Source organism: Anas acuta, chromosome 1 (assembly GCF_963932015.1).
Source record: "Anas acuta chromosome 1, bAnaAcu1.1, whole genome shotgun sequence".
Lineage (NCBI taxonomy): Eukaryota > Metazoa > Chordata > Aves > Anseriformes > Anatidae > Anas > Anas acuta.
In genome coordinates, this window is record NC_088979.1 from 16,885,542 (window position 1) to 16,911,196 (window position 25,655).

A 25,655-nucleotide genomic window follows, 5' to 3' on the forward strand; every position below is an offset into this window, starting at 1 on the left:
TCCACAGCTTCTCTGGGCAACCTGTGCCAGGGCCTCACCACCCTCTGAGGGAAGAACTTCCTCCTAACCTCTAATATAAATCTCCCCTCTTATAATTTAAAACTATACCCCTTGTCCTATCATAAGTCTGTGCTTGTGTCTGGGATTGCCCTGACCCAGGTACAACACCTTGCACTTGGACTTGTTGAACCTCGTTAGGTTCACGTGGGCCCATATCTTAAGCCTGTCCAGGTCCCTTTGGATGGCATCCCTTACTTCAACCGCACCACTCAGCTTGGTGTCATCTGCAAACTTGCTGAGGGTGCACTTTATCCCATTGTCCACGTCACTAATAAAGATATTAAACAGCACCAGTACCAGAATAGACCCCTGAGGGACACCACTTGTCACTGGCCTCCTCCTGGACATAGAGCCATCGACCACCACTCCCTGGGTGCAACCTTCAAGCCAACTCCTTATCCACTGAATGCTCCACCCATCAAATCCATCTCTCTCCAATTTGGAGACCAGGATATCACATGGGACCGTGTCCAAGGACTTACAAAAGTCCAGGTATGACATCGTTCAGTCTTCCCTTGTCAAGTGATGCAGTCACTCCATCATGGGATGGAGTGGTGGCTGCACACTGGAACAGGCTCCCTAGGGATATAGTCAATGCACCAAGCCTGTCTGAATTTAAAGAGCAATTGGACTGTGCACTTAGTCGCATGGTCTAAACTTTTGGGTAGATCTGTGCAGTGCCAGGAGTTGGACTTGATGATCCTTATGGGTCCCTTCAAACTAAGGATATTCTATGATTTTATGATCACAGAACACCACCAGATTGGTCAGGCATGATTTACCCTTGGGGAAGCCACGTTGGCTATCTCAGATCACCTCCTTGTCCTGCATGTGCTTTGCAAACAATTAACTGCTTTACTCTAGGTCTTCATCGTGATTTATGTACAAAGTTCTGAATGAGTATGCAGTTTGTAATACTATTGCTGGTTTGCTAAATATTAGAAGAAACAATAAAATAGAACTTTAAAAAGGACTGTTATAAATATATATACATATATATACACACACACATATATACTTCGCAAATCCACAATCTTTTTAAAAAGATTCAAGTCTTTTTTTGACATCTAGAGAGCTATTTGCTCTACCTGGATGTTCAGTCTAATCATGGAAGTTTAAATCCCTTTCTAAGGACAAATAAGGATGCAGTCTTGAAGTTTTGACTGAGCCCTGTAACTCCAAACAACTAGCAACAATTTACTCAGATTGACTCGATGCAACACCTTTCCAGAAAGCTTTCACACAATCTTTTCCTTAAATGCTATAAATGCTCTATGACCTTTTCTGAAAGCAGCTGGCAAAGCATTCAATAGTTTCAAATTGTAGAGTTGCACTTCCCTAAAAGACAGAAAATTATGTTTAAAACTGAACAGAAAGATTATTAACAAGAAAGATTTTTTTTTAAATCAGTGAGCACGCCTGAGATACTGCTGTGATTATGCTTTTTGTAGTGGCTCTGTTAACACTTGCCGTTAGCAACACATCAGGCTGTCCATACCGATGACATTTTTCAAAGGTGACCATACCACTAATTATTATTTTCTGGAATGTTACTAAAGGGGAGGCCCATGTGTACAAAGGAAATGAAGAGACTCAAACCAGTGCTCTCACTGGCTGTAGGCAGGTCACCTATAAAGACCTTCACTACACCACATCAGCATTTACAGAGATTGTTCACATTCTCATGACTGGGCAATTTCAGTAAAATCACTCTTATTACACAAAGCCTGCAAGCATTTTCTGTACTCTCTGCACAAGTTTGTTGTGGTTTAACACAGCAGGCAGCTCAGCACCACATTCACTCACACACACCCTGCCAGTGGGATGGGGGAGAGAATTGGAGAGGAAAAGAAAGTAAATGCTTGTGGGCTGCGATAAAGACCATTTAATAGCACAGAAAATGAAAGAAATAATGATAATAGTAATAAATTGTACAAAGCAAGAGATACACAACTCAGTTCCTCGCCACCTGCTGAGCAATGCCCGGCTCCTCCCCAAGCAGCAGTCCCCCTCAATCCCTGCCAGCCACCCCATTAGTTGCTCAACATGGTGTCGTATGGCTTGGGACATCCCTTTGGCCTGTTGGGGTCAGCTGGATGTTCAAAGGAAGGGTGCCCTCTACACATCATGCAGCTGACACTATGTGGAGTAAGTTACACTGGTCACACAATGGGATTGAATAGGAAACTCCAGTCACCCAGGGATCTGGGAAGTGATCATGGACTGGCCAGAAGACAAAAATTTTGGAATATCACCAGAGGAGGAGATGACACATGCTGAAGAAGCCCCACTGCATCATAATCTACCAGAAAATGAGAAGCAATATGCCTTGTTCACTGGTAAGTCCTGACATATCGTGGGGAAACACTGGAGGTGGAAGGGTGCTCTACAGATTCCTACGAGGCAAGTTGCAGAAACTGCTGAAGGAGAAAGTGAATCGAGCCAATCTGCAGAAGTAAAGGCCATCCAGCTGGCTTTAAATACTGCTGAGCAGAAAGAGTGGCCAGAGCTCCATCTCTATACTGACTCATGGATGGTGGCATCCCAGGAAGAACTGAATCAGACAATGAGACTTATTTCTGAAACAACCTCATAGATACCTGGGCCAAAGAGCATGGCATTGAGTGGGTATATCATATCCCCTCTTGTGCACCAGCTTCTGGGAAAAATTGAGTGACATAATGCACTGTTAAAGACTCCACTGAAGGCAATGGCTACTGGGACATTCAGACATTGGAATACACATTTGGCAAAAGCCACCTGGTTAGTCAGCACTAGGGGATCTGCCAACCCAAACCTGTTACATAGTGTACAAGAGGATAAAGTAAGAGGATAAAGTCCCTGTAGTGCACGTAAAAGACACGCTAGGGAAGACAGTCTGGGCTATGCCTGCCTCAGGCAAAGGCGAACCCATCCGTGGGATTGCTTTTGCTCAAAGATCTCTGTGCACTTGGTGGGTAATAGTGAAGAATGGGGAAATCCAATGTGTACCTCAAGAGGATTTAATGTTGGGTAAGAACAGCCCATGATTTGGGCTGCATGATGTTAATTACTATATAATACTGTCTGTCATCACTACTATAATTGTTGTATGTCATACTACTAATGGTAACACAGTAAGAGTCACCCAGATAATCACAAATGAATGTTGATAGAACTCAACAAGCATGGCGGTGTTGGAATCAGAATTGGCTTCAGCATGCAACAATCCAACAGCACACACCATCTCTTCTGCCCTGAAAGATTGTTGTGACAGGTGGAGCCCAAAGTCACGGACTAAACAAACTCAATGGACATTTTATATATGAATGTACATATTGTATGCATATATATAAATATACATACATTTCTGTATCTGAATGGGAAGAAGTTTTAGGATCAAGATGAACAAAGCTAGAGTAAATGGTATAGCTCTACAATATGTTCCAAGCCAAGTTAGCAGCTTCCCACAACTGACAGAGGAGAGTAAGACCCTCTTTAATTCCTTCTTTCTGCCTGAAAGTTCCCACCACTTATCTTCTGCTACATCAGTATTTGCCAGGTCCACTTCTGATCTCCTGAAACTCTCTACTATAGCAAAAAAAGTAACAGATCAAACAGATGGGTAGTTTGCTGGTAGGTTAGGAAATAAAACATCTTATGGTAAAGTTCACTGACTGTCATAAGAAAGAAGCAGAACTGCCCCATGTCCCCTTTTGTGCATGTGAAGAGAAAGTTCTCTGTTTAACAGCTGAAAGTCAGTCAAACAGTTCAACTCCCACAGCCTAAATCAATTTAGGTGAAGAAAACAACGTGGAAAAGATCTCTAAGACAGACATGCTATTTTTTTTTCACCAGGGAGTTAACAGATGAGACAAATTATACTTGATGGAGAAGTATAGAAGAAAAAGATACAAAAGCTAAAAGCCAGAGAAGAAGAAAAGAAATCATAGAGAAAAGAGGAGAAAAGCACATCTCCTTCAAAAAGGTAACATTTCTCTTGCTGCTGTCTTCTCCTCCCCAATTCAAGGAGCTACTGTTTCAGATACAAAAAAAAAACAACCTTACCTAACGATTTTCAAAGCCTCTCTGCAGACATTAAACTGATGAAGTATACTTCTGCTTTGAACTCAAGAGGGAGAGAAAACCTTTAATCTCAGGAAGTGCTTTTTTTTGGGGAGAACTGCATTTTAGACAAAGTGTATGCGAAGACGGAACACAGATAAACAGCATTTTCTCATACCATCAAAATCAGAACCGTCAATCACCTGTGTGGCATGGGAGACACACTCAATGCCCTCATGTCTCATCAACGTATGCTGAGCTCTGAGCTGCTTCCTCATTATCTTCTTCTTCATTTTGCGGACTTTCAAATGATCTTCACCAGTTCTGTCAACTTCCATGTTGGTGATCTGGGAAGCAAAAGTAACAGCATATAGTAAGCATCTTGCCTAAAAAATGAAATACGTTGGTCTGCTGTAGAGAGATAACAGCAAACCTCCCTGTCCTGTAAGTCATTTTTAGGACACTAATGGGGTCTGTCTTGGGACCAGTGCTGTTTAATATCTTTAACAAAAGGTAATTCCAGACTTTACGAACTACTGGGGGCTGACAAAACTGAGCCGGCAAACTACGCTATTCCTCAGTCAATAGGTCAATTTTCCCCATTTTATAAGTTTTGCTGATTAACTCCTTTATTAAAAGAATGTAAAGTAAATCTTTATAAAAGTTGCCGTGGTATTCGATTTCATTTTCCAGTTTTTATCTTCCCCTTCACTTCCTTATTCACAGTATCACTACATTCAATCGCAGTTTTTATGCTGCCCACCCCTCCTGTTTTCACAGAATAGTTTCAATTGATTTCTTTCTTCTTGAATATGTGGAACTGCCATGAGATTTGTACGATCTTAGCTTCTAAGTTAGTGCCTCACAGAATGCTTAAGCTGGAAACGTACTGTTCTTATTTAGCTTCCTTTTTCATAATTAACACTTCCAAGTGAATGTTTGGCAAAGATTGCTTTTTTTTGCACACACTGATGCTCAAGGACTAGGAATCAGGATGCTCCATACCTCATTTAGCACACCTTCAAAGACCAAATCTTAAGTAAATCACACTCTTGTCATGAGAAAAAACAGAAAACTGTGTACATCAATTAACACAGTGAACAGTGAAATCAGTGTAGATTTTACAGCAGTCTCAAATGAATTAAAACAACATGCAAATAAATTAACAACAATTTCTGGCAAACCTAGAAGGTTACCGGCATAGCAGGCTCTAACAGTTCTATCCTGAAACCGTGTCACATTCCCACTATCAACTCTGAGATGGTACATGCATGGCCATAACAGTCTGAACCCTGACTTCCTGGCCAAATAGAATTACTGAATTTTTACAGAGATCCTGACCACATAAAATTTAAACATACTCCTGAGCATGACAAAGAAACTAATCAATTACTAAGCACCATAATCCATCCTACTACTACGAGTCTGTTGCCTGTTCCTGGAATTTCTTATTCAGAGCTAAATCAAGCATAACCATGCTAACATGCAACATACAAATAATGTATGAAAATCTTCCTAGTGATAAACTGTAACAGGGAACAGTTTCTGAAAAAGGAGACTACTGAAATCATTATTTCTTATGACTTCAGAAACATAAAGAGTAGAGGCTGAAAATCTCAATTGGTTATATATATATACCAATCCTTCTGTAAGATTATTTTTCATTTTGAATTTGTTAGCAAACACTCTTACCAGGATTCATCCAATTTGCAGGCTTGTTCAGCAAGCTCATCCATGAACAGGATGCCCAATTGACATATTTGGTCCAAATGGCTTGGCCTGCTAGCCTTCCTTGCCACACTTGGGTGAAAGGAGGCCAGTAACTTCACTGACTGACTATGTGCAGGTTCTCATCTTCTCAACAGTGGGGATAAGCAGCCTCAAGTTACTTTAAAAGAAAGTATAATAGGGACATCTTTGATTTGATGGGATAGGGTTACAGAAACAGTAACAACAGTGGGTGGTTTACTTTGTGGAACCATGCAAATCTGGTTGAGAAGGAAAAGCATGTAGCTACTTTGCCCAGACCACACAGACTGCTATTGGGAAGCCTCTACAAAACAGACCCAGATGGAAAAAAAAGATGTGGAATTGAACAGATCGGGCCTCTTACAAAGTATCTACACTTCCATACACCGTGTGACTCCATCCAATCCCAGGGGAAAGCAGCTCTGAGTTTAGTCAGGCCTCAGACAAAAGGTCCTTACAAATTCCCACATCCTCCAGGCAAAAGCCAAGAAGTCATGGCCCAATACTTGGCAAACTAGCACAGAAACCGTAGCTGAAAGACTACTTGATATCCTTTCACTATCTCTGAACTAAGCAATACAAGGGCCAAGCAAGGTACAACTCGGAAGCCTAAACAAAAGTATTTAGAGCTGGTGGAGAAGCCCCAACCCATGCTGCCTGGCCTTGCAGCTGCTGCTCAAAAAGCTGCAGACTTTCCCCAGATGCTGTGTAATGCTTGTCAACGTCACCCAGATGTCTCCAACCCCTGAAGACATCTCAGACAGCACCACCTGCCTTTGCTGGGACAGCACAACCCTCTCTCCATCTGTGTCTGAACTGAGCCTGAATTCTCTGCCTTGTCAGTTATATCAAGTCAGTTCTGCAGCCTCAAAACCCCACAGTCTGACATAATTCCAGAGTTAAGGAACCACGCTCAGTTGTATGTAACTGTAAGCAAGTATATACCTGTATTTGGTGGTATCTCAGACCCACTTTACAAAGCCCAACATGACTATAAGGGTAGAAACACAAAAAAGCATGGACCAAATACACTGAAACAACCTCCCCCGCAATTCTAGCTCAGGTTACAGCATCAGTAACCGGTCTGACATTACAACTGGGGTTAATTTAAAGTTTAGCTGCCACCCGGGGGCCGCTGCTGTGTGCGGAGCTGAGCGGCTGCTGCCAGCGGGGGGAGCGCTGCGCCCACTTATCAGGCTCATCGTCTGGTTTGGGGTCGGGTTTGTTCCCCGGAAACCGAAACACAAACGTAGGCAGACACTGCATATATAGAGACATCAAAACTCGTGGGAGAAATGAAATTCAAGAATTCTCATGGGGAAACCTGGATGTTCCGGCATCGCCTCAAAACACCTGAAAGCGCCAGCGCATCCCCGTCGGTATCCCCACCGCTTTTTCACCACTGAAAGCCAGCACCTAAACCTCCCACCCACTTCCCTCAAATTTACAGGCTCTGGGGACGCGTGAAAAATAGTAAAATAGTAGCTATTTTTAAAAATATCAAAAGCAATGACAACAAGGATCTGCGCACACTTTTCCGCCCCCTTTCCGCTGGGGAGCTGCCCCCTCTCCCCCAGCCGGCGCCGCGCGGTACCTGGCTGGCGGCCGCCATCTTGGGGCAGGCAGCCCCGCCGCTCCGCCCGCCGACATGGCGGCGCCCCGCCCTGAGCCCGCCCAGCGGGACGGGTCCCTGCTGGCCGGCGAAGGCTGAGGGAGCCCTTTCCTGAGCAAAAATACTGCTGGGTGAAAAAAAGACACCCGTAAACGGCGGTGCTCGGGGCTCTCTGATGGGTTTTCCCGAGCGCTGGCATGGGCTAGGGCTGTGTCACGGTGCTCGGGGACCGGGAGGCTGGGCGGTTTGCGGAGGGAGGGGAGTGGCCGCCGCCCTCTCCTTCTGTCTGCTGTCAAAGATTCACGATTGTTTTTCCTCACTGAAGTGCACAAGACCGTCGTCATCCTCCTTCCAATGTCTAAATTCCTTCCAGTGTATGAATTCTTACTCTGAGGCGGCAGCAGAAGCACAGCAACATTTGAACCCACATCCCCAGTGGAGCAGCAGCATTTGGTCTCATGCTGGACTCTGTTTCACAAAACACAGTGTTACACACACAAACCAGAGCAGACCCATCCAGCATACCCTACCCAAAGTTGGGACCCCAAAACCTGGCACAGAGCTATCACCCAGAACTGTAATGTTGTCAGTGCCCACAGAGGACACCGCTGCAGACAGCGCTGATCAAATGACCTTTAGCAAGCTCTGCGCTAGAGGCAGAGGAAGGCAAAAACACCCCAATAAAGCTAAGGCCACATGAAGACTAAGCCAATGTTTGTATTTCCCCACACTGCTTCTCTGCTCATGAGTAAACCCACTAAGCCTGCTCAGTAAATCTGCACTGCTGAGCAACCTGCGCCTTGCTGAAGGAAGTATCTGCACAGCTCACTGTGCCTTAAATCATCCCCTGAGTCAGAGAGAAAACACCTAAATTTTCTGTTCCCTTCATTTTTCTCTGCCATCATAAACTAATCTAGCCTCATGCTACACCACCACCACAATATGACCTCTTTCCTCTTTTTTCTCCAAAACACTGAAGTTCAGCATTACCTACTTTTTTTCTATTAGCATGCTATTCTCACTATAGCTTATTATCTAAAAACTGCATTTTTTTTCTCTGTTTAACTACCAGGCTGGTTTCTTTTCTCTCTCTCAACCTCCTCTGTGGGTATTTAACCTTTTTCAAGATCAATTTGATGTGGGATACCCAGGTGGGTGGTATGCAAGGCAGCCAATGAGCCTTGTAGACCTGCAGTCAGAAGCCAGCTCCATGACTTTGTCCCAGATCCACACTCAGAGTCTCCCCATATAGTTCGGTAGGGCTGTGCTTACCCAGGAAAAAAGGTATGTTTTGCTTGGGGTATATACCATGACCTGTGCTGCAGACAAAGCTATCCCATAGTGCAAGCACACCGAGGATATGAAGCTGATGGGGCACATCTGCCAGCCTGTGAAGACAGGATTTGGTCAGAAAGGGCATCCCACTTCTTTCCTTCCACCACAGTCAGTGGCCCTACATCACTTTCCATCTTTGACCCACACAGGCCATGTGTACCCTCACGAGACATTGTGATAGCAAAAATCTTATGCTTAAGTTTTCTCACACATACAGCATGGATATGAAATGTCTACCTAGTGAGAGTATGGTGGGGAGCTTGTTAACCCTTGCAGACACTAAGTATTAGCATTGTCTGGTCTTTTTATAAGCCAGAATTAACAGGGGAAAGAACAACCACGCAGTGCCAGCAGCTGTTGTCTCTATAAGGATATTCTGTGAGGCTCTCAGCCCTGGAAACCATGCAACCCAAAAACTACTGAAAGGATGATTTTAATGAATTCAGTTTGTACTTCATTACCATTTGTTCTGACAAGTGGAAAATACCTGCCCAAAGGTTGTTTCTCTCAAGTGCCCACATTCCAATTCAAAGCCCTGACTGTGTGGGCTCTCAGTTCTTGTACTTGGCGGTCTACGTGTGTTTTATCCCACTGGGACTCACTGCTGGTAGGTAAGAAATAGAACATAGGCTTAGTGGGATGTTACATTTCAGAGCACAAACCAAGAGGTTCTGGCAGCTGCCTAATCCTATGTTCTCCAGCCATCGTTTGGGTTTATTCGGCTTTATTCTCTTCAGAATTGCTTTCTGGGGAAGAAGAGACATATTGTGTACTTTTTTTTTTCTTGAAATATCCCCTTATGATTAAGAGTAGTGAAGAATTCAGCATGCATATTGGAATAATCTTTCAGTTTTTCCATTGTAAATGTATCAATTTGCATATCAATATAACTTCTATAAACAGCATTTGCACATAAGAAAATTCCACCAATTAAAAGTAATACAGTTAAGAAATGGCCATGTGTTTTTGTTGTTGTTGTTGTTTGTTTGTTTTTCTTAATATAAGCTTATTTTGGTCAAATCAAAACCACCATTTCCTTTACAATTTAAGCCCTGAAGCTCTGTTCAGTCCCTTCTAATGCCAGTTAACATGGGTACAGATTCCTCCCACAGATACCACCATGCTTACTGACCACAAGTAAAAATACATCTCCATATGGTTAACAATATCATCACTGACTAACCCACAAAATAGCTTACAGAAGAATGGATTCAAACACATTTGCATTTCATGTTAATATAATCACTGATAAAAAGCACTTTGGGAGAAATCTCATTTTTTCTTTAAAAAAAGTCCATTTTTAGAATAATATTTTGCTTTGAAAATTCACTACATATTCTAGTTTGGAATTAATTAACAAATTAATTTCATATTTTTCTTAATCAAGAAAAAATCTCTGTTAGAAAGACTTGGCTTTATCTCATTTTATTTTATTTTTTATAACTGATAATCAGGAAACATCTTCTGAAGCAGAACGTCATGCTCCCGCTTACTTGTAGGTGAGGAATAAAATGCTTATGACTTATTCCAGGAGCAAATTACAATATTCACTATGCTGTTAGCTGTTTCACCTTTGACATATTTGCCTATTCTCTCTAATTCCCCATCCACTTCATATGATAGTAAGCAAACAGATAAGAACACTTCTGTTTCCTTCAATAAAACACGGGTTATATAGACAATCTCACTCCCTTTGATACTGCTGCAATCCAAGCCATGCTTTAGCCTAATGTGATCACACTGGATTTCCATCATTTTCAAAGCCAATTAAAAGAATATCACAGGAAGGTAGCAGGATTTGTTGTATCAAATCTCTTGATTTAAGAAGCTGCAGTTTAAGAATCATGACAAATAGGATATGTTCCAGAATAACATTTTGTTACAGAAATAAGAAACCTCTTAGCTCAAAATCACCAGAGAGTGGGTACTGTATGGTACTGTAAAGGAGTACCATAGTAAGTGATGAGACACAGATGGATTGTTTTAGGATAGCATTCATGTAATAGTGAGGGACTTTGACAAATGTCTGTTGACCTAAATTCAAAATGTGCTACTGCTGCCGCTTACAATAGTAAAATTCTCCATAACAAACCTCTGCAATGCCAAAGGCTTATATTTTTCAGGAAGATAGCAAGGCTGGCTCTGTGCTGCATGTCATTTTGATTCTGTATTTGTGCTGTTCAATGCTAGATTGCATATTTCTTTCTAAACAAAGAAAAGCAACCCCCAAATATCTGTCAGAATCTTTTAGCGATTGCATAAGACCAAGAACAGAGACAGGGAGAAATCTAGGCCCTGGTAAAATCAATGGGGGTTGTGCCAGTTATTACAGTGAAGGCAGGATTTATCTTGATTTTCAAATACTAGCAAACAAAAATATTTTATTCTGAATAGAATCAGAACATTAAATAATATGTGCTTGAATACTTGTTTTCCCTTTCCTTTAATATAAGCTGATTTTTTCCTGAAATCTTTAGATTCAGGGTATAAGAACTTTTAGAAATACATTACATAGCATAAATCTCACAATAACATTGTATGATTTGTGTCATAAACAGAAAATTATTGGTATGTTCAATTCCATCATTGTGAGGTCCCATCCTCCTGTGCAGCAAGTTTCTTTGACACAATGATACAACTTTCTCTGAGTTTCTGAGCAGGCAGATCTCAGCGCTGCGTTGGAACAGCTACAGACCTCATCAGCCAGGGAACGTAAAAGCTCAATGAATGTTTAGGATTGGGCAGAGGTTAACTAAACCAAGCACTTCTGCTACACATTGAGATTGCATTAATGCAATGTACGTGTGTTATCAGACTTGGCAGGGAGAAAATTTTAACTTCCATAGCCAGATACTGAGTCACCATCCCTGGAGGTCTTCAAGAAACATGTAGATGTAGAACTTAGTAGCATGGTTTAGTGGTGGACTTGTCAGTACTAGATTATAGGTTGAACTAGAGGATCTTGGAGTTCTTTTCCAACCTGAGTGATTCTGTGATACACTACAAAGGTGTGCCTGCATTGCTGGATCATCATTGATACATCACTAGAACATGGAGAACAATTCTGGAGGCTTCTATGAACAGCAAATATTTGATCCTTTCCTGGAAAGACCTCAGAAAATTCTTCTAAACTTTCAGGCATAAGACAGAAACAACTGTAATTCCAACATGCATGCCACAGGTCTAAAGACCTTTCAGTATCAATATTGCCAGTACAGAGCTCCAGCTCTTGCAAGGTTCCTGACATATGCACACAAATGTTGACAGAGGGTTTCCTCATTTGATTTAAGGAAGATTCTAAGAGATGTAAATTCCCTAGACACAATTAGTGGAAAGCATAATATCCATGAAGATCAACTAAAAGCTCCCAGTGCAGCTCCTGATATGCTGTCTCCTGCCAGCTTTTTCTGCTTATATAAAACCTCTCAGCGAATGGTACCCTGCCTCCGAAATCCTACATGCACTGATACTAAGCAAATCACACACTGTAGGCAATTATTTTGCCCTCAGTTTTAATCTTCTGAGTTTTCTCTGACCATAAGCAATCTTGGAGACTTAGAATTTTAAACATTTCCAGAGCCTTGACTCCTCTGCTGTAAGAATACTACTGGCATTCCCACTGCTCCAGAACAGCAGTCCTCATGCACTTTGAAGCAATGAGCCACTACCAGTTTCTCATCAGGCACTACACACCTTTATCATCGTATTTTAATTTGAAAATACAATTGCAGTACTACATGACATGTCCATGGACCATCTACTTTAGGCTTGGAGATGATTACATCCATAAATCACTCTCAGAACCACTTCTCCCAATAAAATAACGGAGTCCTCTGTTGGCTCTGCTGATCAAGGAATGCTGCTTTCATTGCCCAGATGACTTTTTCTTTGCAATTCAGGCAAAGTCAGGAGAAGATTATCTTGTGCTAGTCTAGTATAATTTCTAGGATGTCAGAATGTGTAGAAGAATAATATGAAGTACTGAAAGAAACATACAAAATATCGATCTCCCTCCAAATTATTGAACACACCAACACATCTTTTAGTTTAGCCTTGAAAGTCATGTTAGATTCAAAGCACAAAGGCTGAAAATGATCGTCTCTTCTTCAAAGCCTGCACATACTTTACATTCTCTTCTTGCTCTTTACACCTGTTCCCTATAATGAGACAGGAAGCATTATTTTCTGGAATTACTGGTTGAATTGTATTATTCTCTTCTAGCCCTACAGTCAAAATCTTACACTAACCTGGCAAAACCCAGTTCTGTCACAAGCAATTAGGATTTAGTAGGTGCTCAGAAAACAACTCTACACAGGGATCCTCCTTGATATATATCTATACTAGGTAGGCAGTCTGCTTTCCTGCATACCTGCAGACCACTATTCTTACAGTTATCCTTCAGGGTATAAATGTAAGATAAAGACAATCATAGAATATCAGGCAGTGAATACGCCTATTTCAGCAGTCAATGCATTTTTAAGGACACAGTGTTTGCAGTCCAGACACAATCTGCAAAGCTGATTTTTAAATGCGTAGTGTTGTTTACACATAACTAAATAATATTAAGATTTCTCAAGTTTTTTGCAATTCCCTAGGTCAAATCCTCGGTTCTTCAACAGGACTGAAGAAAATATTGCAATCTGTTCCATGGGCTGCGACTCTATACTTTCAGCCCCTTCCAGGAATCATCTCAGAAGGTCTCATTAGCTCTTGCTCATGCAATAGATTTGCTTTATCTGGAAGAATAGCTGTGCAACCATAAGCAAAGGAATTTAAGTTAAAATTTTGAATCATGAACAGTTATTTGGGTCACTCCACTTGCTTGCTCTTGTAATCCAGCTTTCATTGACTTCTCTGGGTCTATACGCATATTCAACACATCTGAAAAAAAAAAAAAAAAAAAAAAAAAAAAAAGAAGTTGCAAGTATTTCAACTGGATAGGACAAAAAAATTGATTCATCCAAAATTAGTGGATTTTTTGTCAAACATCACTTCTCTGTGACTCAGTTTGTCAGTCTATATGACATTTGAATAAATATTTACCCAACTCACCAAGGGTTGTGAATCTTTATGAATCATTGCTTGTGTAACACCTTGTAATCCTTGAAAGAAATGCAGCATATGCATTCAGAGTATGGATCTGCTTAACTGCAGAGGATACAGGAAAAGAAGAACAGGTAAAGAACGTTTGTGTCTCTTCTTTTCCCTTGATCAAAATTTGTTTTCAAAAAAATTCTTTATTATAACTACAGTTCTTTCTTCTTCACACATGTATAATATGGTTCGTACAGATCTTAATGAAGAAGATTAGGACACAGTCTGACGTTAATCAGCATATTCAAGATTGTTCACTTTTATTAGGATAAAAATGCAAGCACTTTTAGCATATAATAATTGAAATTCTTGTCTTTTTTTTCTTACTATTTCTACATGAAAATATCAAACACTGATTTAAGTTAAAACATAATGACATTAAGTGCTCTTAATTCATACGAAGACAAAGCCCATTCTGGTAGAATTCTTTGCTTCAAGAGACGGGTAAGCTAAATGAGCATACTGCCTGCCTCACTTAGCTGTCATCTCTCTAAAGGCCATATGAGTAAACCTGACACACTTCATCTCTCTTCTTACCATCATCTACATGCTTTTGCTATTGTCTCCCATGTTAAACTTTACAGCATCTTCTGTGAAAGAATACAAGAGAAATGAAGTATAGCACTGTAAATAAACAACATATCTAGGAGAGAGGTTTAAGAAATGATTGTGAAGGTTGTGTTTAAAGTGCTGTGGTTGCAATAATATCAATGCAGAAGAGCCATGCAATACACCATCTCAGGACATTTCTGTGTTTGATGATTGTCCTGAGCTAGGCACAAAGAGCTGCCAGCTGGTCAATATTTCAAAGCAGAACGTTGACACAAATTTCAAATATTGCAATGATTTAACACACAGTAAGAAAATAGTTCTTAATTTGGGGAACCAGATTTCTTAAGCAAACAAAACTATAGATGGTAAGGATTGGAAACATATTTTGTCATCCTACTATTCTCTTCACCACAGCAGGTTAGTTCTTTACAACATATTTCTATAGTTTTCTGCAGCTCACTTGTAGGAATGCATTTTGGGGGAGGATATCTGCAGGAAAGTCCCCATACATCTGTCAGTTGCACAGGACACTGTTCCAGGAATGGATTCAGCACCTACTTGAATTTCCATGCAGACCAAAGAGGGGAATCCCTTACTGCATCACATAATTTGGGATCATGGCCATTACCTGGGCACTGTTTGGAGTGGGGAGGAATGAACTACAAACCCCAGACCTCACCCAGTAAATCCCAGCAAGGATATGCCATGATTATGCAGAATAAGATCAAAAGGTTTGTAGATACGTTGTGCAGTATCAGACATACAAGAGAGATACTAGCCCAACTAGCACATGAGTATCCTAAGATGAAAGGCTCCAAAAGTGCTATAATTCTTACATATAAGCAAATTTGGAGATATTTAGTTCTGTTTCTGATTTGTATGAATCCCCTAGGGGCCTGTTTCCCCTTTTCCTCTTATATTTCATTGTATTTATTAAAAGCAAACCATAAAGCTTCAGGCAGATGTACAAAAGTTTCTGGCTATAATGATATAGGAGGAAGAACTGTACTGAGAGCACCTGTCCTGCATACGTGGTACAGAAAACAATTTACTATTGGCACCTTTCACTACCTCTCTTGCGATTCCTGCTCCCACTAGCAGCCTCCCAAACTTCAGATTCCTCCCCCTTACTGTACTTTTTATTTGGCAGGGAGCTTACACCCAAATGCACGTGTGCAGAAAACTGCGATAAGCTGTGCTCAGACGAATGTTGTCCTCCTGTCTGTATTTTTACATGAGTGTCCTGGTCACCTGAACCATATGACACCTCCCAGAAGACACGGTTTGCATGATGCCATCCTATACCCTGAGTAATCTGAGCTTGATTCTTCCCTCAACATCTTGACAGAAGAGCTAGCATCAGACTTGCTAATTACAGCATTCCTTTGTCATCTGTTTGCGACTTTGGAAAGCCTCCAGTTCACCACAGACCAGCATTTGGTCATTTCTCATGGAGCTCTAAAGCCCACATTCAGCAGTTTCATGCAAAGCACGGGGTTCCAAATGACACGAGGTGTGATGTATTTTCATACAGAGTGAGAGCAAATAGCTATTTTAGCTGAAATCACCCTTCTTGTCTTCCAGGAAGCAAGAATACCAGGAGAAAGCATAGCCTTTTTAATACAGAGCTTTTCCCCACAAGCAAAAAGTTTGATCAGCTCAAAGTAATAAAAAACACACAGCAGTTGGTCCTGCAGTACTTAATCCACTATTGTTCCTTTGATATCATGAGTATCATTCTACTTAGCAGTATGCTTCTATTACAGCAATTTTCTTTTAAATGCACAGCACTGTCACCAATTGCCTAATATATTATAGACTCTTAAATCGCACCCATCTCAGTAGAGCCAGAAGATCAAGCACTAAGAAATAAAAAATACAAACTTTCAGCTGATCCACAGGTTTCAGACAAAGTGCTAGCAACAGGACTAAAGATGAAGGTGTGGATCATCACACCCCAACACCTCCCAGCTGACAAAAGGGTCCCCTGCAGGCTGGGGCAGCTGAGGAGGATTAAAAGTTGCCTGAAAAGGTTTTAACTTATGCTGAGAGTTGCATGTTTTATTCTGAGCAAAATCTAAATAGAATGATAATCTAGGCTACTGGCTTTTACAATTGAGGTAAGAAAGTCCTTTATGTAAATAGGGGTTGTTTTTATTCTGTTCTTATCTTTCCTTACTATTTTTATGACTATTCTAGTATTAGGTAAAATATATTCATTCTTCTATCTGTTTTAGCTGTATTTGTATTTTTTTTACTTAAGGCATTTAGCCACTGTCCATATTACTAAAGCATGAAAAATCGTATTTGTCAAAATGAAATAACACTATGAAAGCATTAGCTGAAGAGTAGCTCCTTATGGTGCATTTAATAATGCTTGGGTGGCACTTCTGGGAAAAGCACTGTGTGTTGTCAAAACACAGCAGGTTCTTCACAAGGGCATGGCATGCATGCTCTTTATCAATCTTGTCCGTATCAGTGAATGGTACAACAACAACAAGAGTTTCCAACCAAAATTATGAGGGACTTGAGCTTTTGATTTTTCACCGTTATCTCTCTTTCTTTTTTTTTTTTTCTTTGACCACTTCTGTCACCTTCTTTCCAATACTAAATTAATCACGCAGGTGCCCTTGCTGCTTTGTTTTGTTTTTATTGCATACAGCAGGCTGCATGAGCTATTGCTGAGAAAGTGTGACATTGCTCAACTAGTGGAGTCCTCTACCCCCTTTTTTTTTTTTTTCTAATGTACAGGCTTTATTTAGAAGTAGTGGAGGAAAGTATTTCTGCTGTAATGCACAGTTTCTTTCATTTGCCATAAATTAAATATAATTATGCTGTTAGATGGAAAGTACAGCATAGTTCTCTCTTTATAATCATAAGAACTAGGGATTTTTTTTATCCATGCCCCTGATACCTTTAAAATGTTGTTTAGCTTTAACTTTCCATGAGAACAGTGATGCTCAACATAAGAGGTATAAGCACAGGTAGCTTCCATCCTAAGATGCTGAGTGAATGGGTACATCAAACTACAGCTGGATAACAGGGGCTTGTCAGTAATCTCATCTGGTCCTAAATGGCGTTGTATGACTACCATATACCAGGTGCTTTGACCTGGGAATGGGCAGGAGGCCCTTTGGAAACTCCATGCCCAGTGATTTAATCTCTTAAATCTGCTGTGAGAGGAAGGGGCTACAGTCATTGATCCTTTCCAGCTTATGTTTTAAATGCCTTCATGTTTGTGGGCAAGAATATGGCATCTGGGAAAACGGGCTACTTCTGTGCTGTGAACGTGTCTTTCAGTGTTCATGATTCATCTTGCAGGATTATGAGTGAATTGTCTCTCAAAGCTCAGTTTGTAAACCAATTCTGGGAAGCATCTTTGAACTCTGCTACTGAAGCCCCTGAAAGTGGCTTCTGCTATCTAGTGCTAGAACAGTTCCCAACAGGCTCAGAAACTGAAAGCAAGGGTCTGTAGTGTCAAAACAACTCATTGGGATATAGTTAATAGGAACACCACTGTAACACAGGAGACAGGAAAAGGAATTAGTTTTCTGTTTGCATTCACACATGGAAATAGGCTTGAAACCTTCCTTGGCTGTGCAAGACATGGCTCAAATGAGAGATGAGGCAGGAAGGCTGCCTGATGCCCATCACTTGGTGGGGCTCCTCTGAGGGTTTCCTAGCCATCATTAAATGTGTAACATATTGGCCTTAGTATTTTCACCATACTTATAGTAACAGTTGATAATTAGCTGGAGTTGGATGATCTTTAAGGTCCAAAGCATCGTGATAGCAGGACTGAAGTGACTGGAAAAGGAGACCTGGAAGAAATTAAACTATGTTCCTTTAACAGGCATGCAGAGCGCTATTTTCAGGTCAGACACGGAAAACACTTTGAAAATGCTAATTAACCTCTATTTCAAAGGACATCCCCAAACTAAGACACTATTGGAGCAGGCGGGGATGCGAACGTGGCCTGACAGCGGGCTCACGGCTTCAAAGAAAGCCTCCTGTGGCAGGGGGGGCGGGCAGCCCGGCCGCCTTACAGCACGGGGCAACCTGAAGCGCTGCTGGGGCTACCTCGGGCTGCACGCCTGTGACCCCCAGTGACAGACAGACAGACACAGGTATTTCCTCGGGACGGGCTGTCCGGGTCATGAATGAATTCATTAATTAATTCCGGGCCAGCCTGTTTAGATGCAACCCTATTTACACAGCGTGCCCGGGGGGGGCGAGGGGCTCTGCCCTTGAAGGGATGGAGCCCCCCAGCCCCTCGCCCCCCGTCCCCTCCCCGCGGGGCGGGCCCGGAGGCTGCGGCTGGGCGCTGCTCCTCGCCCTCCGGTAGGCGGCACCGCCTTCCTCCTCCTCCTCCTCCTCCTCCTCACCTTCGCCGGGCGCCGCAGGAGCGGAGCGGGGCCCGGGCCGGCGGCTGCGCTGCGCCATGGGGCTGTAACGGAGCGGTGAGTTAGCTCGGCACCGGGGGGCTGCTCCCCATGCCCCTTACCCCGCGGGACCCCCTCGGCGGGGAGCACCGGGGGGGCTTCAGGGGCACCTGGCCCGGGTGGGTTTGTGTTTTTTGTTTTTTTTTTTTTTTTCCGCTGGCTATCACGGGCTGAAGTTGCAGTGGCTCCCGAGTAACTCCAGGGCTGATGCTCGTCGCCCCCCGCGCCGTGCCCGCCCTCCCCTCCCTGCTCCGCTCGCCCCCGAGGAGCCCGAAGGGGCCAGCCCGGGGGGCGCCCAGGTGGCCCCGGTGCCGGTCCGGGGGGCACCGCAGCGAGCCGGCTCCGTGACAAAGGCGTTTGGAACAAAGGAGCCATTTTAGCAACTGTTGGAAAGAAATTTCTGCCGCGGCTTGCATGCTTTAGTAAACCCAGGGCTTCATTCATCTCCCCCCAGTCCCCGCCCACAGCTAGCCTAATTTATCCCGAAATGAAGTAAAAGAGAAGAAATGGCATCTCTCCCCTAAATCCCGCATCGTCCCCCTGCGCTGCAGCCCTCTCGCTGTTTGCCTGCCCTCCCAAACCTCTAGTTAGGTGTTGTTAAAGAACATTATTTTGTGCCGCTGGAGCCTGGAACAGCTGAGGCAGCTGAGTGTGCCTCTGGTAAGAACATCTCGTCTCCATAGATGAGAACAGCCAGAGACTTGTTATGTGCAGTAATTCAGTACGTATTTATACTTAAATCTATTTGGCGTTTTTAGCAGGACGCAAATCCACGAGAGACTTATTGGTATTTAAAAGAGCCTGCTTTTTTTCTTTTTTTTTTCTTTTTTTTATACATATACCGTTGCATTTCTAAAGGGAACAGGTGGAGTTGCATCTAGAAATATCTTTTGACTTGTTCAGTTCTCGTAACTTGCATATTTCCAGCAGTCTTTGAGCTGAAACGAATGCAAACCACATTCCTGCAACAAAAGATTATCAGCGAGCCTAACAGATGCTCAGAGACAGGAAGCCTATGACTTTTCAGGAGTGAAATCATGTGACAGCGTCAGATACTGTGTGTATCACTGTTTACAGAAAGCCAGCAGAAAATACTTCCAGGAAAGCACTAAACAATGGGAAACGAGCTAACAGCACACTTGTTAACACTCCTGCCGGTTCACCGATGCACAGTAAATCGTGTTCTGCTATGAAAACCTGCTAGGGCTAAGCGTATAACTCAAATGCCCACAAATCTGTTGCCTGCTCAGCTCTTGAGACAGGGCTTTATTAGCTATGGGACAGCATCACATTGACTACACAGACTCTTTTGAACCCAATAATTTCTTCTCTGATCGCAGATCTTTCTGTTGCTCTTGCCCTGGAATTACAGTCCCTTGAGCTAAGCTATACTTACGTTGGGAAACTTCAGGGCTGTGTTGCATTATTTTATGTCTTCTTCCCTGCACAAAGGACTCTTGCTTTTGCTTGCAGGAGTGTAGCTCTACAAGGATGGAAGCAGAGGAAATGCTGTTGCACAAATGCTTATGTATGTATGGCTCCAAGCTGCTGCTTGTATTTAAAGCTTCTTGTGTTTTAATGCTGCCTGGAGAATTTGTACTTACAGTTAAGCTGTGATCAGCTGTAACCAATGTTAGAAAAAAAAAAAATCTGTTGTACAGACAGGGCATGAGGGGTAAACAGAGCCAGGCCTGCTTTATTTTTCCCAGGGGGTCATTTGAAGTGTTAGCAGAAAATTGCAAGGAGAACAAGCTGGGGTTGCCTGGAGATCAAATCTTGTTGGATTTAATGTCCTCTGGCTCATGAAGCTTTTTTTTTTTTTTTTTTAAATGAACATCTGCTTGTCTCTGATTGGAAGGCTTGTTTTATTTGACATTCCTTTGAAATCTTCTGCTCTGTGATGTAGGCCAAAAGAATGCATGAAATATGTTACTCTTCTTGAATTCAGGCTTTGGGAAGGAGGCAAGAAGAGGTCTCAGTCCTTTAAAGAAGGTATGGTTTGCTGGAATACCTGGAAGGAAGCCAGACTATGAAAATCCAATCAGGAAAGGAGGATAAATTGAGGAAAAACAGAATGAAAAATGAAACTAATGAGGAGAGATGCAGGGACTGGTCACAGCAGCGCAGCACCGAGGCTGTGGTTCAGGCTTAGCATCCCCAGCATCCACGTACCATGAGCTCGAGTGCTGAGTTGTGCTGCACCGCACCGTGTGCCAAGTCTGAGCTGGGAGACGCGTGGCAGCGCCTGAGCTCAAGCTGGAAAAGCTGCTTGTTCCTGCCAGGCTGTGGAAAGAGAAGCATGACGGCAGGGGCTGCAGGAGCAGCTTCCTGAGTCACATCTCGACTGCGTGTGGGACTGTGTGAGCATCCCTTCTCACAGTGAAGTCAAGCAGCTGAGTGGTAAACTAACCTGCTTGCCTTGAAACAAATTATGGGTATGTTAACACCAGTGAGCTGGCTCGCAGCCAGCTTGAGTGTTTGGCGCATCCTCTGGAGACCTTCTCCAGTTGCCATGAGCTGGTTCAGGTCTCAGAGCAGGCTCACTAGGAGAGAACTGAACTCTCCTCATGAAATGAAACCAGGAGTCCTGCTCCAGGAGCATCCCCGTTCAATTACTGAGACTCCACAAAGTATGTTGGTTTCCTGAAAGTACCTCTCAGCTGTAATTGAGTGAGCAGTTCTCATCCACTTCAGCACAAAACCAATTAAGAGCCCCACACCAGCTTTGTAAGCTTAAAACACTTCTGGCAGTTCATCCTGGAGTGCTCTGTCCCTTACTTCCAACAAGATGTGAGCAAGCGCTTCTCAGCTTTCTGTTCTGGCTGAGAGGCCCTTCAAGAAGATATATCCAGGGTAAGTGCTGGAAGCTAGTACCTGCCTGTAAGCAAGTGGCTGGGCTTGGTGTTTTCATGTACTAATCTGTCTGCAGATCCCTGGACTGAGTGCCTTGTTATGTTTTGGCCAGCTTCTGCCACAGATGTGCAGGGGAGGCTAGAGAATAGGAGAAATACAGGAGGTGAAAAGAGTGGAATTGAAAACAATTTGCAGATTGAGCAGGTGCAGTTGTGATTTGTGAAAGCAGATCTGGGAGGTACAGTTGTGAGCGCTGTGGCCATAGGACGCTGTGTACCTGTGAGCATCCCCCTCTGATGTCATTGCACCCAGAATTACTTCACAGGCATTTTTAATCTGAATAGATACATGTACACTAACGTTTTAGCTCAGTGTTTTTTGAAGCAAATGTCCCAATTGTCCCTGCTTTTTGTTCTTCAGCTCACGTTGTAGACTAGCCTAGGAGCAGCTGAAAATAAATGAGAAAACCTGTTTGGGAGTTTTCCTACTGCATCCTGCCTGCCACTGGGCATCCAGTCCCAGGGACTGAGCTGGAGCTTGTCCAGCATCTGCGTCAGGTGTTTCTTTATTTAAAAAAAAAAAAAAAAAACACTTCCCCCCTCCCTTTTCCTGCTACATAGTTTCAGTTTCAGATGCTTGGCACCAATTTTTTCCTTGGCAGAGCCACTTCTGTTGGTGTGATCTAGCTGTAGCTTGTGTGCTAAGTATGCATCTTCCTTCCTGGAGAAGGATGCTGAGGCAGAGAGACTGTGGTAGGACCAAACCCAAGAAAATCAGTCATACAAGAACCTGTCTCCACCTCTTTGTGCCATGCTGCTAATCCACTCACAGTTAACCGATATCTTCTGAAGGTGCATAAGGAAGAAAGCCCAAAATAAGCATTCTTTACAGAAACAGTCTGTGTACAACTGGGTATCAATTTCACAAGCAGAGGTGTTATTCCTTAGTGTATTCCATCTGCCACACTGTGTGCCTGTGTCTGAGTCTGCCAAAAGTGAACTGGTAAGTTTCATAGGGCCCCAAAACTGTGGTACTACATCATTGAGCATGGGCTCCTGTGGCCATTTCCAGATTGTACTGATTACTGACAGAGGTTTTGCCACTGATTTTTAGAAGTATTATATTAAATTTTAAAAATAAAACTAAAAAAAATAATTCAGAATTCTTCAGGTATTGAGACTTGTCTGTGGTGTAGCAACAGTTTGTTTGATGTACTGATGATAGTTGCACAATCAGGTGGACAGGTAGGTGACAGGAATAGGCACCTTAGTACAATGAAATCCTGTGGTCATGGAAATTGTAGTCCTTTTTCACAGCTCTGGCAGGCAGTTATAAGAGCAAGTCTTTTATTCCCTTTCCCACTTTGCCTTCACAAAGCCACATCCATATCAACATTGGCTTGGATGTGTGCCATCAAACAGGTTGTGCCTCTGTGAAACATGAAGATCGATGTGGGGTTTGCTAAATTTGGGCTTGCTAGGCCTTCACGCTGTCAGTGTTAAGGCAGCCTGAGGAGAACAGATGGACTGAAGGAGGGAAAGAGGAGTTCTTGCTGTACCATTTGCGGAAGGGAGAGGAGTTAGGCGCACACCCTGGGTGCAAATTAAGAAGAGGCAATACAGTCTACCCAAACTATTTGGAGGGGCACCACTTTGAAGTTTCCAAGAATCTGAGGTAGTCATGTTCTTCTTTGAACCTTGCTTGTCCTTACCACCTACAGTACAAGTTTTGATACTCTGGACTGTTTTAGCTAGAGTGACTTTGCCTTCCCCTCCCTCTCATTTATCATATTGTAGTGATAGTTCGGGATTCTGAGGGGTAAGTTGAGTGGCACAGCATGAGCAAGGAGTTCTCTTGTTCTCATGCATCTCAAATGTCCAGCTAATAACATATACAAACCAAGCAATTTGGGAGTAGCTTTGAAGCACAAGAAGTGAAATTGTGGTCATCATTCAGTTGTCAAAAACCTGGAGGAAATTTGGGTATGCTCATTGTGCTGTATCACATAGTCTACGATCTCAGGTATGTTACCAGTTCATATTCCTGAATTATTATCATGTGTCTGCTGCAAATGTTTTGGAAACTTCTTTTTAAAGAAACAAAATAAAACTATTTTTTAACTATTGCTTTGCTTTTGTAGTAAAGGGTAGAACTATAAAATGTTTGCACCCTGCTATTAATCTAAGTAGAAAGAGATGTTGAAGGAAGAAGGCTCTCGGTTTTGGATTGTGTTAAGAATGAGTGCATTATGGCAGTGGTGTCAATCATCCTGTCCTAGTTTGTATTCTTCCTGGCTTTGCTTTGTTCTTCTTCCCCCTTAGTAATAGTGTTTCAGGACCAGTTTCCAATGGTCTTCATGTTTGTTCTTTTTCTCCTTCCCACGCTGTCTTCTCGCCATTTTCCAGTCTTCTGCCATCTGATCCTTACCAGGATCCTTACCTACCTGAGAGTAAGCACCTAAAATAAAGCAAAGCCTGTCAGAACAGAGCAGGAGGAGGCAGAGGAAGGAGGGCACCATGGTATCTCACTCTCCTTGCTGCTGACCATCTTCCTACTTCTTGAGTAAGAACATCTTCCACAATTACCACAGAAAAATTCTTTTTGAGCCTTGTATGAAAGTGTCTCATCCGTCTTGCCTACCAGCTGGTATAACTGTATGAACCTTCAAACTATTCTTCCTGTCTCTACCTCTTGCAGATTTTTATCACCTTTTCCTTAGTCATGTTAGTGGGATGTCTTTGTTACTGTTTCCCTCCTTGCTGTGAAAGTACTCATCGCTGAACTCCATCCTAGCTTTTTTCCACCTCTGACAGAAGCGGAGTTTGATTTTTGGTGCTGCCTGGGTTTAGCTTAAGATACAGAGGGTGAAATGAATCTAAATACAGTCAGTTCTAGTGTTCACCATTACATTTCCAAATTTTAGTTTCCATTAACAAGTGTTGTTAATCTTGCAAGCTGAAGAGTTGACTGGTAGCTGCTGGTACGTAGGCCTGTCTGAATGACAGACTTTGGAAGGTGCCCCTGAGTTTTGACCATGTTACTGTTTGGTTTTTGGTTTTCATCCCCCCCTACAGAAGGGTTGCTGTAGTTGTTGTTTTCTTTTTTCCCTAAAGAAGGGCTTTTGGCTGCAGTCGAAGCATGGAGTTTGCAGTATTTAGAGCAGCAACTTAACAAAACTTTCTGGTTTCCTTGGACAAACAGATTCTTTATTCCACTTCTCCTCACCCCAGACATTAATAAAACTAGAGCAATCTACCCTGCAAAACTTAAGTGCTTGCAGCTCAGAAGACCCAGAGCATCTAGCAAGGTCGTGTACTTGGAACTGTCCTGGTTTCCTGCCCCTGGGGATGCAGAACATCTCACTGAGCGGCACACAGGCGATAAAATAGTAGGCTATGAAATTTGGAGGAGAAAAAAAGTGCAGTGGGATTTTTAGTCATCTCGACTACAGATTAAATAGTATGCTGCTCATTTATTGTGGTCCATCTGCAGATTGCATGACCTCAGGCAGCTAACAGTTGGAGCATAACCCTTGCCATAGGGAGCTCACTGCTTCACAAATATGCTACTTCATGGCATTATCTACTGACTGGCTTAAGGGGAAGTGGTTATTCTTGAGCCTTGTTTTAGGGAACAGTGGGCCTATAAAATCATAGGAGGACATACGTAAGCCCTGATATGCTTTACTCTTGCATGTCTGCGTTGGACAACTCCATGGAAAAGTTGTCATTGGCACGTCAAAGTCATCTTGATGCATTGACAGGAGAATGGGGTACCACATAAAACAGTTTTCTGTTAAATCAGAATGAGTTGTCTGACCCTTACCAAGTTCCAGGGTAAATAAATTGCTTTGCTTTCCTATAGCCTGAAAGCAGTGTCTGGCCTTTGCCCTGACACCTCTGCTGCCCCTGTTT

At 42.6% G+C, this 25,655-nt stretch overlaps 2 protein-coding genes and 1 long non-coding RNA gene across 14 annotated transcripts in view; 1 reads left to right on the forward strand and 2 right to left on the reverse strand.

The window, feature by feature from the left end:
- Positions 1-7,588, reverse strand: part of ALKBH8 (alkB homolog 8, tRNA methyltransferase) — a 48,429-nt gene extending 40,841 nt beyond the window's left edge. Inside the window, exons 1-3 of one of the 6 annotated variants that reach the window (XM_068670353.1) lie at positions 7,448-7,587; positions 5,797-5,992; positions 4,308-4,451 (exon numbers count right to left, since the gene is read on the reverse strand). In XM_068670353.1, the coding sequence (XP_068526454.1) occupies positions 4,308-4,442 (135 nt within the window). In that variant the 5' untranslated portion in view covers positions 4,443-4,451; positions 5,797-5,992; positions 7,448-7,587. Of the gene's footprint in view, positions 1-1,283; positions 1,390-4,282; positions 4,452-5,796; positions 6,756-6,798; positions 7,403-7,447 lie in introns of those variants that run through there. The other 5 variants (XM_068670354.1, XM_068670345.1, XM_068670348.1 and 2 more) reach the window with 5 other exon arrangements.
- Positions 7,589-12,777: 5,189 nt separating this feature from the next.
- On the reverse strand, positions 12,778-16,447 carry LOC137850353 (uncharacterized). Of its 2 annotated transcripts, none has more exons than XR_011092502.1 (3): positions 16,331-16,447; positions 13,853-13,948; positions 12,778-13,681 (listed from the first exon to the last, which is right to left on the reverse strand). It is a non-coding gene; the product is annotated as an uncharacterized lncRNA (long non-coding RNA). The 2 variants fall into 2 exon arrangements; XR_011092508.1 differs by lacking the exon at positions 16,331-16,447 and adding an exon at positions 14,432-14,485.
- ELMOD1 (ELMO domain containing 1) overlaps positions 16,420-25,655 on the forward strand; it is a 41,868-nt gene continuing 32,632 nt past the window's right edge. For 2 of the 6 annotated variants that reach the window (XM_068670362.1, XM_068670374.1), the window contains exon 1: positions 18,758-18,906. The gene's annotated coding sequence lies outside the window, so the exon portion shown is untranslated. Of the gene's footprint in view, positions 16,567-18,448; positions 18,574-18,757; positions 18,907-25,655 lie in introns of those variants that run through there. The other 4 variants (XM_068670363.1, XM_068670366.1, XM_068670368.1 and 1 more) reach the window with 4 other exon arrangements.